Source organism: Nuphar pumila, chromosome 8 (genome assembly GCF_984573655.1).
Source record: "Nuphar pumila chromosome 8, dmNupPumi1.hap1.1, whole genome shotgun sequence".
NCBI classification, from domain to species: Eukaryota; Viridiplantae; Streptophyta; class Magnoliopsida; order Nymphaeales; family Nymphaeaceae; genus Nuphar; species Nuphar pumila.
The window spans coordinates 123,409,709-123,422,421 of record NC_143256.1 but is presented as its reverse complement, the minus strand read 5'-3'; the positions used below and the strand labels follow the sequence as shown (position 1 = coordinate 123,422,421).

Genomic DNA, 12,713 nt, shown 5'->3' with positions numbered 1-12,713 from the left:
GAACCGAGCTTGAACAACCAGATTTTCTGGTCAAGCTAGCCGAGCTTGAACAACCAGATTTTCTGGTCAAGCTGAGCCGATCCAGCCCAAGCTCGGCTCGAACCCGGCTTGTGTGCATCCCTATTTGAAAGTGTGGTATTTTGCAACCCATCTGGCTACCTTATTTTTTTTTGGATATAAGGTCATCATGAATTGTAATGATGTTATCATTGTCCCATTCTCCTTATACCTATAATCACTCTTCCTGCCATTAGCATGAGCGTTGGAGATAGACTTGTAAGCTTCTCTGAGTTCTCTCATGATTTAAGACTGTCAGATAGTGCAGCGTGTCCAACCAAAGTGGAGATAGGCCTTAAACTGTTTATATTTTTCAAACACATACTGATGTTTGAGAAAGCAATATAGGAAGAGAGTAGTGAGGCATTATTATGATAGATTATCCCAATGTTTATGTCAATAGCTTCTCATGTTTATAATCTTTTTTGTTGTTTCTATTTGTTTCTTATATGGGGATGATGCTTTCTAAGTGAACCAGTTTATTGTATTGTAATATGTAAATGTCATAATGATGAGCTTTCTAGATTCATGATGCCACTTGACTTGGGTGCAAAAGGAAGCTGTCAAATTGGTGGAAATGCCTCAACCAATGCTGGTGGCTTGCGCTTTGTGCGATATGGATCACTACGAGGGAATATCCTTGGTGAGATTAGAAACAACTCTTGTTAGTGATGGAATCTTAAGAGTGAAAAGATAAATATTGTTCTTTGTTGATGTTGGACTAATGCTGAAGGTGAGAGATATTTAATAAAATGTGAACCCAAACGCTAATTGTGCATCTGATTTAAACGAATGGCAAGCACAAATAGAAAATGTAATAAGAATCATTGCCTCTACATGAACATGAGATACATCAATGGATTATGTTTGTTTTTCTATCAAATTGGTATATATACTGCACAGACCATTTTTATTATCAGTTAGATGATGGAGAAATGAAAACACCATACACTTGTTAAGTTGGCAATTGAACTGACCAAAGGTGTTTGAATTGCATCCTTATTGTGTCTAAACGAACAAATAGAAAACAGAAAGAAATCAACATCATTTGTGTGAACATGGCTCTCAGAAAAGTGTAAGATGCACTGTCTCTTTTCTTTTTCTCTATGTTTGGCATTGATTTATTTTATTTTATTTTCCATTGGGATGAGAGATTAGTTCAAACTTTTCAGAATTACTTGGGAGCACTTTGTGGGAATATCATTGGTGAGATTAGAAACAACTTTTGTTAGTAACTGTTCTTTGTTGATATTGAACTAGTACTGAAGCTTAGAGACATTCAATCAAATGTTCATTGAAACATTAATTGCATATCTGATTTAAGGGGAAAACATTATAAGAACAATTGCCCCTGCACCAATGAGACACATTGATGGAACTTGTTTACTTTCCTACCAAATTGGCATATATACTACACAGATCAAATACTCTTTGTTAAGTTAAATGATAGAGAAGTTAAAACACCATACACTTATTTGAAAAGTGCATACTTACAAAGTAGGCAGTTGGACTGAGTAAAGGATTTTTGAATCTTTATTTCTACATTTGGCTTTTTTTTTTCTTTTCCACTAGGATTTGAGATTAGACTATTTTTTTAGAATTATATGGCATGTTGGATCATTTTCCCATTTGTACATACAGTTTTGCTTCTTCACTTTTGGAAGTTGTTCTTCTCTCAATGAACCTCTCTCTCCCCTTCTCTCCAACCTCCAAATTAATTATTTTTGTTGCTTCATTTGTATTCCAGGTATTGAGGTTGTTCTTGCAAATGGAACCATACTGGACTTACTCGGAACTTTGCGGAAAGATAACACTGGCTATGACTTGAAACAATTGTTTATTGGCATGTTACTAAATGTTAATTTACTGTAATTGCAACTTTTGAAGTCATGATGGGTTCTTGTATTATACTACTTTCATGCCTTTCTTTACATTAATCCTCACAGGCGGTGAAGGATCTTTAGGAATTATTACGAAGGTTTCAGTAATGACACCAGCAAGGCTACCCTCAACAAATCTTGCCTTTCTTGCATGCAAGGACTACTTAAATTGTCAGGTTTAAGCTTCTTGCTTTGTTTTGATTTCACTATGTTTTCTTTTAACCATTGATAGTTTGTACCTGGTTATGAAGGTCAGGAAAAGCAGTTTCTTCCATGGATATGTTCATCATTGAAGAATTTATGATATACCATTTGCATATTGAAAGAAATATTGATAAGGCAATTAAATTCATGGCTTCATGCATATTGTTCTATTGAAAAACAGACAAAATGTTGTCATCATCTATGCGTGAACAATATGCAGTGCTAGAATTGTGTTCAGCTTAATAGGAATCACTATAGCGATTGGCAAGTTCTTGGTTATTGTTGCAAGTATGCTATCACAACCATATAAAACTTTTTGTTATTTATATTTTTCTGTGAAATAATGCTAGAAACAAAAGGGAGCAACATTTCTAACTCATTCATAAATTTATTCCTTAGTGTTCAACTCTGATAAGTTTCAGATCTCAAGATTAAGCACAAATTAATATTCCTAACTCATTGAGCCATGCAGCGAAAAAAATGCTAGATTTTTTATAGGACAATAAAATATTAAAATGCAAATGTCAAAAATTCGCTGCTTCAATGATTTATTACATTGGTCATCACTCTATTGCAAATTTGGACCCACATGCCTGAATTTAATGGCCTTATGCAGGTCAATGTGCATCCCATTGAATTACCTTAGAGGAAATCAATCTCAATTTTATGAGGTAAATCCTTAGAAAGGTTGCATAACATGGTATTTTTGAAGGCTCAGTTCTTTATAAGGAAATGGCACATTAATATCCCTCATTTCTAAGTAATTTTGGTTTTTAGCCACCCACTTGTCCCCTTAGTAGTCAAAACTCAAAAGCGCTAGGCATCATGTAGGTGTTGGGCCTCCAGGTGCTACTCAGGTGCTTAGGCATTGCCTAATGACCCATAAAAGCATAGTTGGCAAACCCAGCAAGTCAACTTGGAATCTTCTGAGTCGACCCAGATCGGACCCCAACTAGGTCACCGATTCAGGACCGCTGATCCACATGCCTCTTATGTGTTTTTTGTCATGAATTGTGTGGTTTTAATGCATAATGCCCTAAAAGAATACTTGTTATAAAGAATCATATGTTTTTAAATCATAAATATTAACAATTATGTATAATTGAATACTTATATAGCTTAGTCATTGATGTCATGTGCTAAATTTAGTAATTATATAGTATGAATTTTGATTTTTTCCATATCTTAACACTAGAAAATGCATAGGCTTAACTCGTCTGAGTTACTGAGTCGACCCACTGACTCATGAGTCAAGGGTTTGGCGATCCGAATCCAAGTCACGAGTTTGCCAACTATGCATAAAAGAATATAATTATTTTAAAATAAAAAATCATAAAACTAAAAAAACTAAAAAATCAAATATTTCAGAGTACATAACCAAAGTATGATTATAGTGCTTCAAACATTATAAAAAAACAAGTATAAAATACCAACTTTGGTGCCCCCTCCCCAAACTTAGGTGCATCTAGGTAGCAGGCTTGTGCTTAGGTCATTTAGACAGCCTACAAGGGATTTTAAATACCAAGTTTGTCCCATAACCTCATTTATTCAGTGTTCTATATCTAAAAGTTGTTTTTGGAAGGTTCAAGCTCTTTTAACTCACAAAAATATGTACTGACAGCATGTGTTCATTATCTTTTTCTTTTTGTATTTAAGCCTTGACACATGCATGTGCTCTAACTTATATGTCATATTACTTCATACTGCTCGAGTCGGTTACATTGAGTAGATCTTGTATCATGTCTTTTACAAGTCTGTTGCTCTACATTATTCAGTTTGAGCTGCATCACAGATTTCTGCTTACTGTTTCAGAAGCTTCTTTGTGAAGCCAAGAGAAGACTTGGAGAGATCCTCTCAGCATTTGAATTCTTGGATAACGAGTCAATGAAAATGGTATATCTCTTTATTTAAGGGCTTACACAACTCAGGGATATACGATTTTGAACCTCTTTAATTCCCTTCACATTTATTCTAGTCGTTAAGTTTAGAGAGGCACACCATTTTAATATTAAGCCTCTTTAATTCCCTTGTGCTATCATCCAGGTTACTTTTGTTTTTCTCTTAATTACATTGTACATGGCGTATGGCTTTCAAAAGCTACTTTATTTGTATGAAAATAATCTTTGGGCATTTTATGATCTTGCTCAAGATATATTTGTTTTTAATTTAACTTATTTGTTACTTTAAAGTTAAACTTAAGGTTTCAGTCTGGTTCGTGGCGTTTTCATTTACGTAGTTTTATCTACCTATTTCCAATAGGTCGTGACTTATTTGGAAGGTGCTCGAAACCCATTTCCTTCATCAGACTATCACTTCTACGTTCTTATCGAGACAACTGGTAGTGCTGAGTCACATGACAAGTGAGCTCCTCTTTTCATACTCAGGAGAATTTTTTTCTGTTAATTCTTCTAATTTTGATCATCTATCACAAAATTTAGTCTTTCTTCTGTAAGGCGTGCAGCATGTGCTACCATATACACTAAGTTGTCAAATCAGAGCATGAAGATGCAATGCCACAAAGCATGGAAGTTGCACAAGTAGTTGTGGGAGTAGCTGGAGGTCTGACACATCACTCAGGTTCAACCTATGTCACATGGGTGTGGGTGCGGGTGCGGGTGCAGGTGCGACACGGGTGCGGCGCAATTTCAAAAATTTTGGACACGGGGACTCGGCTATATATATATATATATATATTTAAAAAATATATATATATATATATAAGACTCGGTCAAAGTTGTGCCCATTAGGGGACAGATGATGAGTTGTGAAGCCTGATTCAGGGTTTTTTTCCTTACAGGAGGGGGGGGGGTCCCCCGGCGCGGGTCCTGCTGCGCGGGCGGGGGTCTAAGGGGGGCCGCCCCTGGCGGAGGGTTATAGGGGGGCAGCGCCCCCCAAGATTTTTTTTTTTTAAATTCTGTAGCCCAGAAATTTAAAAAAAAATTTATTTCCAAAAAATGGACCAAAATGACCCTGGGTGCGTTGATCGCACCCAGGGTCAGGTTGATCGAGTCCGATCCGCACCCGTGTCAGTGCGTGTCGACGCGGGTGCGTTGACCTTGGAGCCGAGTCCGTGTGACATAGGGTTCAACCCATATTATACAGATGGACTCAAAATAATTGCTGCTTGTAAAGAAATGAGAACCTCCAACAATGTTTTCCAAGTCACCAAAGTGGATATACAAAAGAGCTACAATAAGATCCACAAAAATACTAAGATGAACACACAACGAACCATAAATAGGCTCACACACAAAACCCACTCAATGGGCACACAAGGAACACACAAATATAAAAAATATTGTTTTTATTCAAGTGGAATCCATGCAAGAAGCATTACATGAACAAGGGATTCATCCACTATTAATACACAAAGTGAGATCATAGAGTCATTGGAGCTGGTCCACCCTCCAACGACTCTATTGACTAGTCAACCAATGCATTGACTAGTTCGATAAGAAATAAAAATTTTAAAATAATATAACCTAGTTCTAACCTATATATACATACAATGGATATACATTTTTAACACTCCCTCTCAAACTTACAGTTGGATAATCAAAAGTTTGCCTAAGAGAAAGTCAAATCTAGGAGCAGCGAGAAGTTTGGTAAACATATCTGCCAATTGGTATTTTGAGGTAACGTAAATAGTGCCATGTAGATACTCCCCTTGTACATAGTGACAATCCATCTCAATATGTTTGGTATATTCATGAAAAGTCCAGTTGCTGGCAATGTAGATGAAAATTTTATTGTCACAACACATGCTGAATGCTTCTTTATTCTGGAATCCCATGTCAGCCAACAATCTTCGTAACCAGACCACTTCCATAGTAGTTGTAACCATGACTTGGTATTCTGCTTGAGTTGAAGAAAGAGAGACATTATGCTGCTTCTTACATCTCTAGAGAATCAATGAGTCAACTAAAAATACACAAAAACTAGTTGTTGAGTGTTGGTTATTGAGATCATCTCCCCAATCAACATCAGTATAAACAATTAAATCTAATGATGATGAAGAAGACAAGAAAAATCCTCCAAAAATAAAAGTTTTAATATGACTAACAATATGCAAAACTGCTCCCATATGAACAGTGGTAGGAGCATGCTCAATGTTAGGTCTCGTAATTGAGAGATATGATAGTGTAATGAGATGGTGATCTTACACGAATGCACTTGGATCACTCAAAATAAAGTATCTAAAGACACTTTAAGCAAAGCCCATAAAAGGATAAAAATGGAAAACACACATAAATAACACACTTTTATTTATGTAAGAAAATGCTTAAAAAGCATTACAAGTAGTGGTATTACAAGAGGGGGCTGCACCCCTATTTATACAAGAGCATTGGGGAGAGATCATAAGGAGCTCTCCCTTCTAGTTGTTGGACTAGTCCAACGGCTAGAAATCTGGCCATTGACTAGTTCCAACGACTAGATTGCTTGGTCAAGTTCCAACCGAAACTTGACCAAAGCCCATTATCTAGTTCTAAGTGAACTAGATAATGTAAATAACATAAAAAATAAAAAAAATAAAAATAAAAATAGAAAAATATCTATATAATATAATAATAATATATTATATTATGTATATGTTAGATTTTAACACTCCCCCTCAAACTTACAGTACAATGAACGAAAGTTTGTCTCAGATGAAGTGGAATCTGGGAGCTGCAAAAGGTTTGGTGAAGAAATCTGCTAATTGGTATTTTGATGTAACATATGACATATCAATGGTGCCATGCAGGTACTCCTCTCTGACATAGTGGCAATCCATCTCTATGTGTTTGGTGCGTTCATGAAAAGTCAGGTTGCTTGTGTTGTAGATTGCACTTTTGTTGTCATAACACATGTGTGAGGCTTGTGTTGCTTCAGCTCCCATATCAGCTAGCAGTCGCCTGAGCCAAACAACTTTCATTGTGTTGGTTGCCATGACTCTATATTCAACTTTGATAGAGGAAAGAAAAACTTTTTGCTGCTTTTTGCACCTCCATGATATAAGAGATTCACCTAAAAACACACAAAAACCAGTGGTTGAGTGCCTATTATTAGGATCACCTCTCCAGTCAGTATCAGTATAAACAATTAAATCTAAAGATGACGATGCAAACAAGAAGAGTCCACGTGAGAGAAAACTCTTTAAATATCTTATAATATGTAAAACTGCTCCCATGTGAACAGAGGTAGGTGTTAAATTGTAATCCATAAGACAATGTATTTTATAATATATATTTTATATATATAAAAGAAGATACATATACATATATATGTACATGTATCCATCTACTTATATATATAATATATATTTTTTTCTTGTATTAGCTATAGGGGTATTTTAGTCATTTTACACATATTCATGTTGTTGAATATGATTGTAATTCTTTTTTTTAATTTTTCTTATTTTTGTAACTTTTTCTTTTTACTTTATCTTTTTTTATGTACTATTTCTGTACACAATTACAGTGTACAACAATCAACCACTGACTGTTGTACACAGGTAAGAATAAGAGACGTTGGGTTGACTCCCAACGACTCTAATTAGAGCTGTTGGGAATCAACCCAACAACTCTTATGAGTTGCTAAAGCTTATAAATAAGGGTTGTAAGCCCATTGTAAGAATATAATTTTAATAAGGAGTTGTCTCCTTAAGCTTATAAACACTGTGCATTTATTGAACTTCTTTTGTGGTGTAAAGCTTATAAACACTGTGCATTTATTGCATTCCTTTTGTGGTGTAAAGCTTATAAACACTGTGCATTTATTTTGTGTCTTGAGTATTTGAATTATCAAGTTATTTGAAAACTTGATTGTTTGCAAGGATTCTTCACATGGTATCAGAGCAAGGTTGGGATCGAGTTGCTCCTTGTTGCATTGGGAAGCATGCTATTCAATAAATTTTAAAGAAAAATGGTGAAGTTCTCATTTCTCTCTTTTGTTTCTTAAAATTATTCGGTATGCATTATATTTCTTTAAGTATTGTGCATTATGAAGAATTAGATATGTTTTGCATATGTGTTCTCCTTGTCATTATGAGTTTGGGTTCTTAACATTCCATTGAACCGTTTTTCGTATATTATTCTTTTTCGTATGTCTTTTCTTGAAAAATAAGTCTTTTAAGAAAGTTATGTTAAAAGTAAAATGTTTGTGAGATATGTAGCATTGCTCATATACTCTCGTCATAATTGTTGGTTCGTATTAAAGGTATGTGTTTATCCACTAAAATGTCCTATATGAGGCTTTTCATAATATCATGTGTCTTTGAAAAATGATTGACATATATTAACTATGAAAAATTCCTTATTAATTTTTTATTTTCCTATCTAATGAGTTCTTTTTCATATGAGCAATATTTGATTAAGAAGGCATTTTATAATACCGGTTGAATTAAGTTTTAAAAATGATCTCATGAAATATGGTTCTTCTCTATACATTCTTCAATTCAATTTCAAGAATATGTTTTATTATAAAATTTATGGTCTTCATTAATGTTTGTTGCATACTTATTACATTAGGAGTTGGTTATAATCTAGTAAGTCATATGTTTTTAATAATATTATTTTTGTTTATAGATTTATGCCATAACGCAATCCTGTTATTCTTTTTTGTTGGGATTTTCTCCACTTTAATGAAGTTCTCCCTCTTCCTTTCGTATGTACCCTCATTTGGGAATTTTTTTTGTGTTGGATCTCTCTTTGAGAGGCCTTTTGATCCTTGTGAATCTTCTTATGAGTATATACTCTTTGAGAAGATTTCATGATTGTTATAAGCTTCTTTTTAAATAACAATATTGGTTTTTATGAGACTTTTTAAATATTACCATCTTTATGAATGCTTGAGAGCTCTCTCTCTCTCTTTTCAATAAGAGATGTTTATATTGCCTTCTTTAGGGCTTGTGTTTTGTTTTGTCCCTTAGTGGACTTGTGAGATTATTTCTTTTATCATTGTAAGTGCTTCTGCAATATCTTGTTACATGTCCTAAATTTGCTTATTTAAGATTATTGTCATTCTACATCTTGGTATGCATATAATTGCAATTTATAAAGGCTTGATTTGATTCTTGGATTATTCCAAATCCGTTCTCACACATGACATTGCTTAAATATTTCATGTTTTGTTTATTAAGTCTTTTGATAATGATCATGATTGAACATAATTTCGTGTTTATGCAAAATTATTGTTATAAGGCATATTGTTGTGATTAATTATGTTGGACCTTTGAATCTGCCCTCTTTGTAAAACCACATTTGGAAAATGATTTCTCTAAGTGTTCATTGCCTTTTTATGGCATTTATTTTTATCCATCACAAGTTATATGATGCATCAATCCTTTCTTTATGGCCTTATTGTTATATTAGAGATGATTGTTGATGTGACTTATGGACACTTTGTGTTATGTCATTTTAGATTGTTCACTTGCCATATTAAAGATGGTTGTTGAGGTGAGTTATGGGCACCTTGGGACTCTAAAATGATTTGTTATATGATCTCTAATTATGAGTGTGTCACTCATTTTCTCTTTTTTTGGCCATTGATCTTATGGATGCTCTTATTTATATATAAATGTGATGGATATATGATGTTTGAAACCTTAAATGTTTTAAGGTATATTAAAATCAAGGGTTTTGGGACTATTGCCCAGCCTTTTGTTGTTTATGAATCTTATGAGTGCATTTGCACATTTGTGAGTTCGTGTTTTGTGTTTTTTGTGCACAAGTGTTTCAAGTGTTCTTGTTGTGCGTATGTGCACGTATTTTTTTTTTCAAGAATATTGTTCTATTGGTTGTAGTATCTTGTTAAAGATACTTTCACGAATATTGTTCTATTGGTTCTATTCAAGGTTTTATTTATATGTTTGCCATTACAAGTTTTATTGCCTCAAAAGTCTTCTCCTTTTATAACTCTTATCTAAGTGTCATCATATATAGACAAGAACTCTTTAATTACATCTTTGTGTGTTGGTAGTCCTTTGTTGGCTTTGTTCTCTTGGTCTAGTAGCTGAACACACTTGTCTTGAGTGTTATTATATGTAGACAAGGCATGTTGATTCACACCATGGTGTGTGATTTTAGTCCATGTTGGCATTTGTGTCCTTGTTCTAGTCGCTGAGATGTATGCCCATGGTTGACTTATTTCACTCATTTCAAGTGTCATTTTATGTGGACAAGAGATGTATTGTGTTTTTAGACCATGGATGGCTTAATACTCTTGTTCTAGTAGCTGAACATACTTGTTTTTTAGTGTCTTTGTACAAAGACAAGAGATGCTTTTAGTCCATGTTGGCGTGTATGCTCTTGTTCTTATCGTTATTACACTCATTTCAAGTATTATTACATGTAGACAAGAGGTGTTGTTACACATCTTTGTGTGTGTTTTTCTTTAGCCTTTAATGACATTATAATTATGTTCTTGTTCTAGTTGCTTATACACTTGATTTGTGGTTTTTGGATGACTAATGGGGTAGTTGATTGTAGTTGATGAACTATTTTTAAAATTTATGAAATTTCGTTCATATTTTGAATCATATCATTGATATGCATATTTTGAAATTAAATAAATATTTTTTAAGCACTTATAGTTTTGGCCATCTTTGTGTTTGTTATGCAAAATGATTTGAGTAAGATGTTCTTAAATGTGTAAGGTTTTCTACTCAAATAACATTCATGATTTTGTCTCTTAAGTGAACTTATAAGTGAACTTAAAACCTTTTGAACTCTTGTATCTTATAACTCATTTTTATGCTCTTGTGCGTCTCTTTCTTGAAATCACCCATTAAATTTATGCCTCTTTATAAGCTTCTTATGGGGTCCCATGGCGGACCATTGCTTTATTCCCCATTGCGGGGTTGTGTTTTGTTAATTTTTAGATCTTGTGAAAGCAGTATGCATTCTTGTAATTCGTTTTCACTCTCTCTTTGACATGATATATGATTTTGAAATATTGGTTTTCTAAAATCTTTTTTGCATGCTAAAGTAATTATCCTATCATGTGCTTCAAATTACTATACATAAGTTATATTTTTGCACCATTGTTTTGTGGGTGAATCATCCGATATGGTTTTGATTAATTCATCTTGTTAGGAATGTTCAATTTAAGTAAAGTGCAAAGATATTTTTTACTTGTTTTTTTTTTGTTATTCCACAGGATCTTGGAGATGGGATAAAAAGAAGTACCTTGGATAGATCGGGAAATGTGTTCGCCATTAAAAGAAAATTGGAGGTAGGCATTTGCAAATTTCAATGGCATCCTTACCGAAGCCTCTTGGAGTCTTGAGACTTTTTTCAATCTTTTTGTTTCCCCACGCAAAGTTTGAGGGGGGGGGGGTGTTAAAATGAGACTCACTGATTTCATGGAGATGTAAGAAGCAACAAAAAGTGTCTCTATCCTCAACAGAAGTTGAATATCGTGCAATGACGACTACTACCATGGAGATTGTATGGATTCATCAGCTACTAGAAGATATGGGGATTAATGTAGAAGGGCCCACCAAGCTATGCTGTGATAACAAGAGTGCAATTTATATTGCCAAAAACCACACATTTCATGAGCGGACCAAACACATCGAGAAGGGCTGCCACTATGTCCGAGAAACATATCTGAAATGAGTCATAGATCTTTCATATGTAACTTCAGAATATCAGCTGACAGATTTCTTTACCAAATCGTTGTGCTCTCCGCGATTCAACTTCTTTCTTGGCAAACTTTCGGTCATTATGCCCTAAGTTTGAGGGGGCGTGTTAAATTGTAATCCATAAGACTGTATTTTATAATATATATTTTATATATATAAAAGAAGATACATATACATATATATGTACATGTATCCATCTACTTATATATATAATATATATTTTTTTCTTGTATTAGCTATAGGGGTATTTTAGTCATTTTACACATATTCATGTTGTTGAATATGATTGTAATTCTTCTTTTTAATTTTTCTTATTTTTGTAACTTTTTATTTTTACTTTATCTTTTTTTTATGTACTATTTCTGTACACAGTCAGTAGCTGACTGTGTACAACAGTCAGTAGCTGACTGTGTACAACAATCAGCCACTGACTGTTGTACACACGTAAGAATAAGAGACGTTGGGCTGACTCCCAACGGCTTTAATTAGAGCTGTTGGGAATCAGCCCAACAGCTCTTATGAGTTGCTAAAGCTTATAAATAAGGGCTGTAAGCCCATTGTAAGAATAGAATTTCAATAAGGAGTTATCTCCTTAAGCTTATAAACACTGTGCATTTATTGCACTTCTTTTGTGGTGTAAAGCTTATAAACACTGTGCATTTATTGCATTCCTTTTGTGGTGTAAAGCTTATAAACATTGTGCATTTATTTTGTGTCTTGAGTATTTGAATTATCAAGTTATTTGAAAACTTGATTGTTTGCAAGGATTCTTCACAGTGGGAGCATGCTGAAATTGGCTAGCTGTGTGTACAACATGTGTGATGTCTGGTCGAATGATAGAAAGGTTAAAAAGTGATACAACAAGTTGTTTAAACGGAGTAGGATCCTCAAGTCGTTCTCCATCATCAATTTTCATTTTAACATTAACTACTTCTGGAGCTATGTCA

At 34.1% G+C, this 12,713-nt stretch overlaps 1 protein-coding gene across 3 annotated transcripts in view; it reads left to right on the top strand.

Moving 5' to 3' along the window:
* D2HGDH (FAD-linked oxidases family protein) overlaps positions 1-12,713 on the top strand; it is a 74,653-nt gene that overhangs the window by 34,834 nt on the left and 27,106 nt on the right. For all 3 annotated transcript variants that reach the window (XM_090016600.1, XM_090016602.1, XM_090016601.1), the window contains 5 exons: positions 582-700; positions 1,805-1,900; positions 2,004-2,113; positions 3,954-4,034; positions 4,401-4,501. In XM_090016600.1, coding sequence (XP_089872726.1) covers positions 582-700; positions 1,805-1,900; positions 2,004-2,113; positions 3,954-4,034; positions 4,401-4,501 — 507 coding nt within the window. The remainder of the gene's footprint in view (positions 1-581; positions 701-1,804; positions 1,901-2,003; positions 2,114-3,953; positions 4,035-4,400; positions 4,502-12,713) is intronic.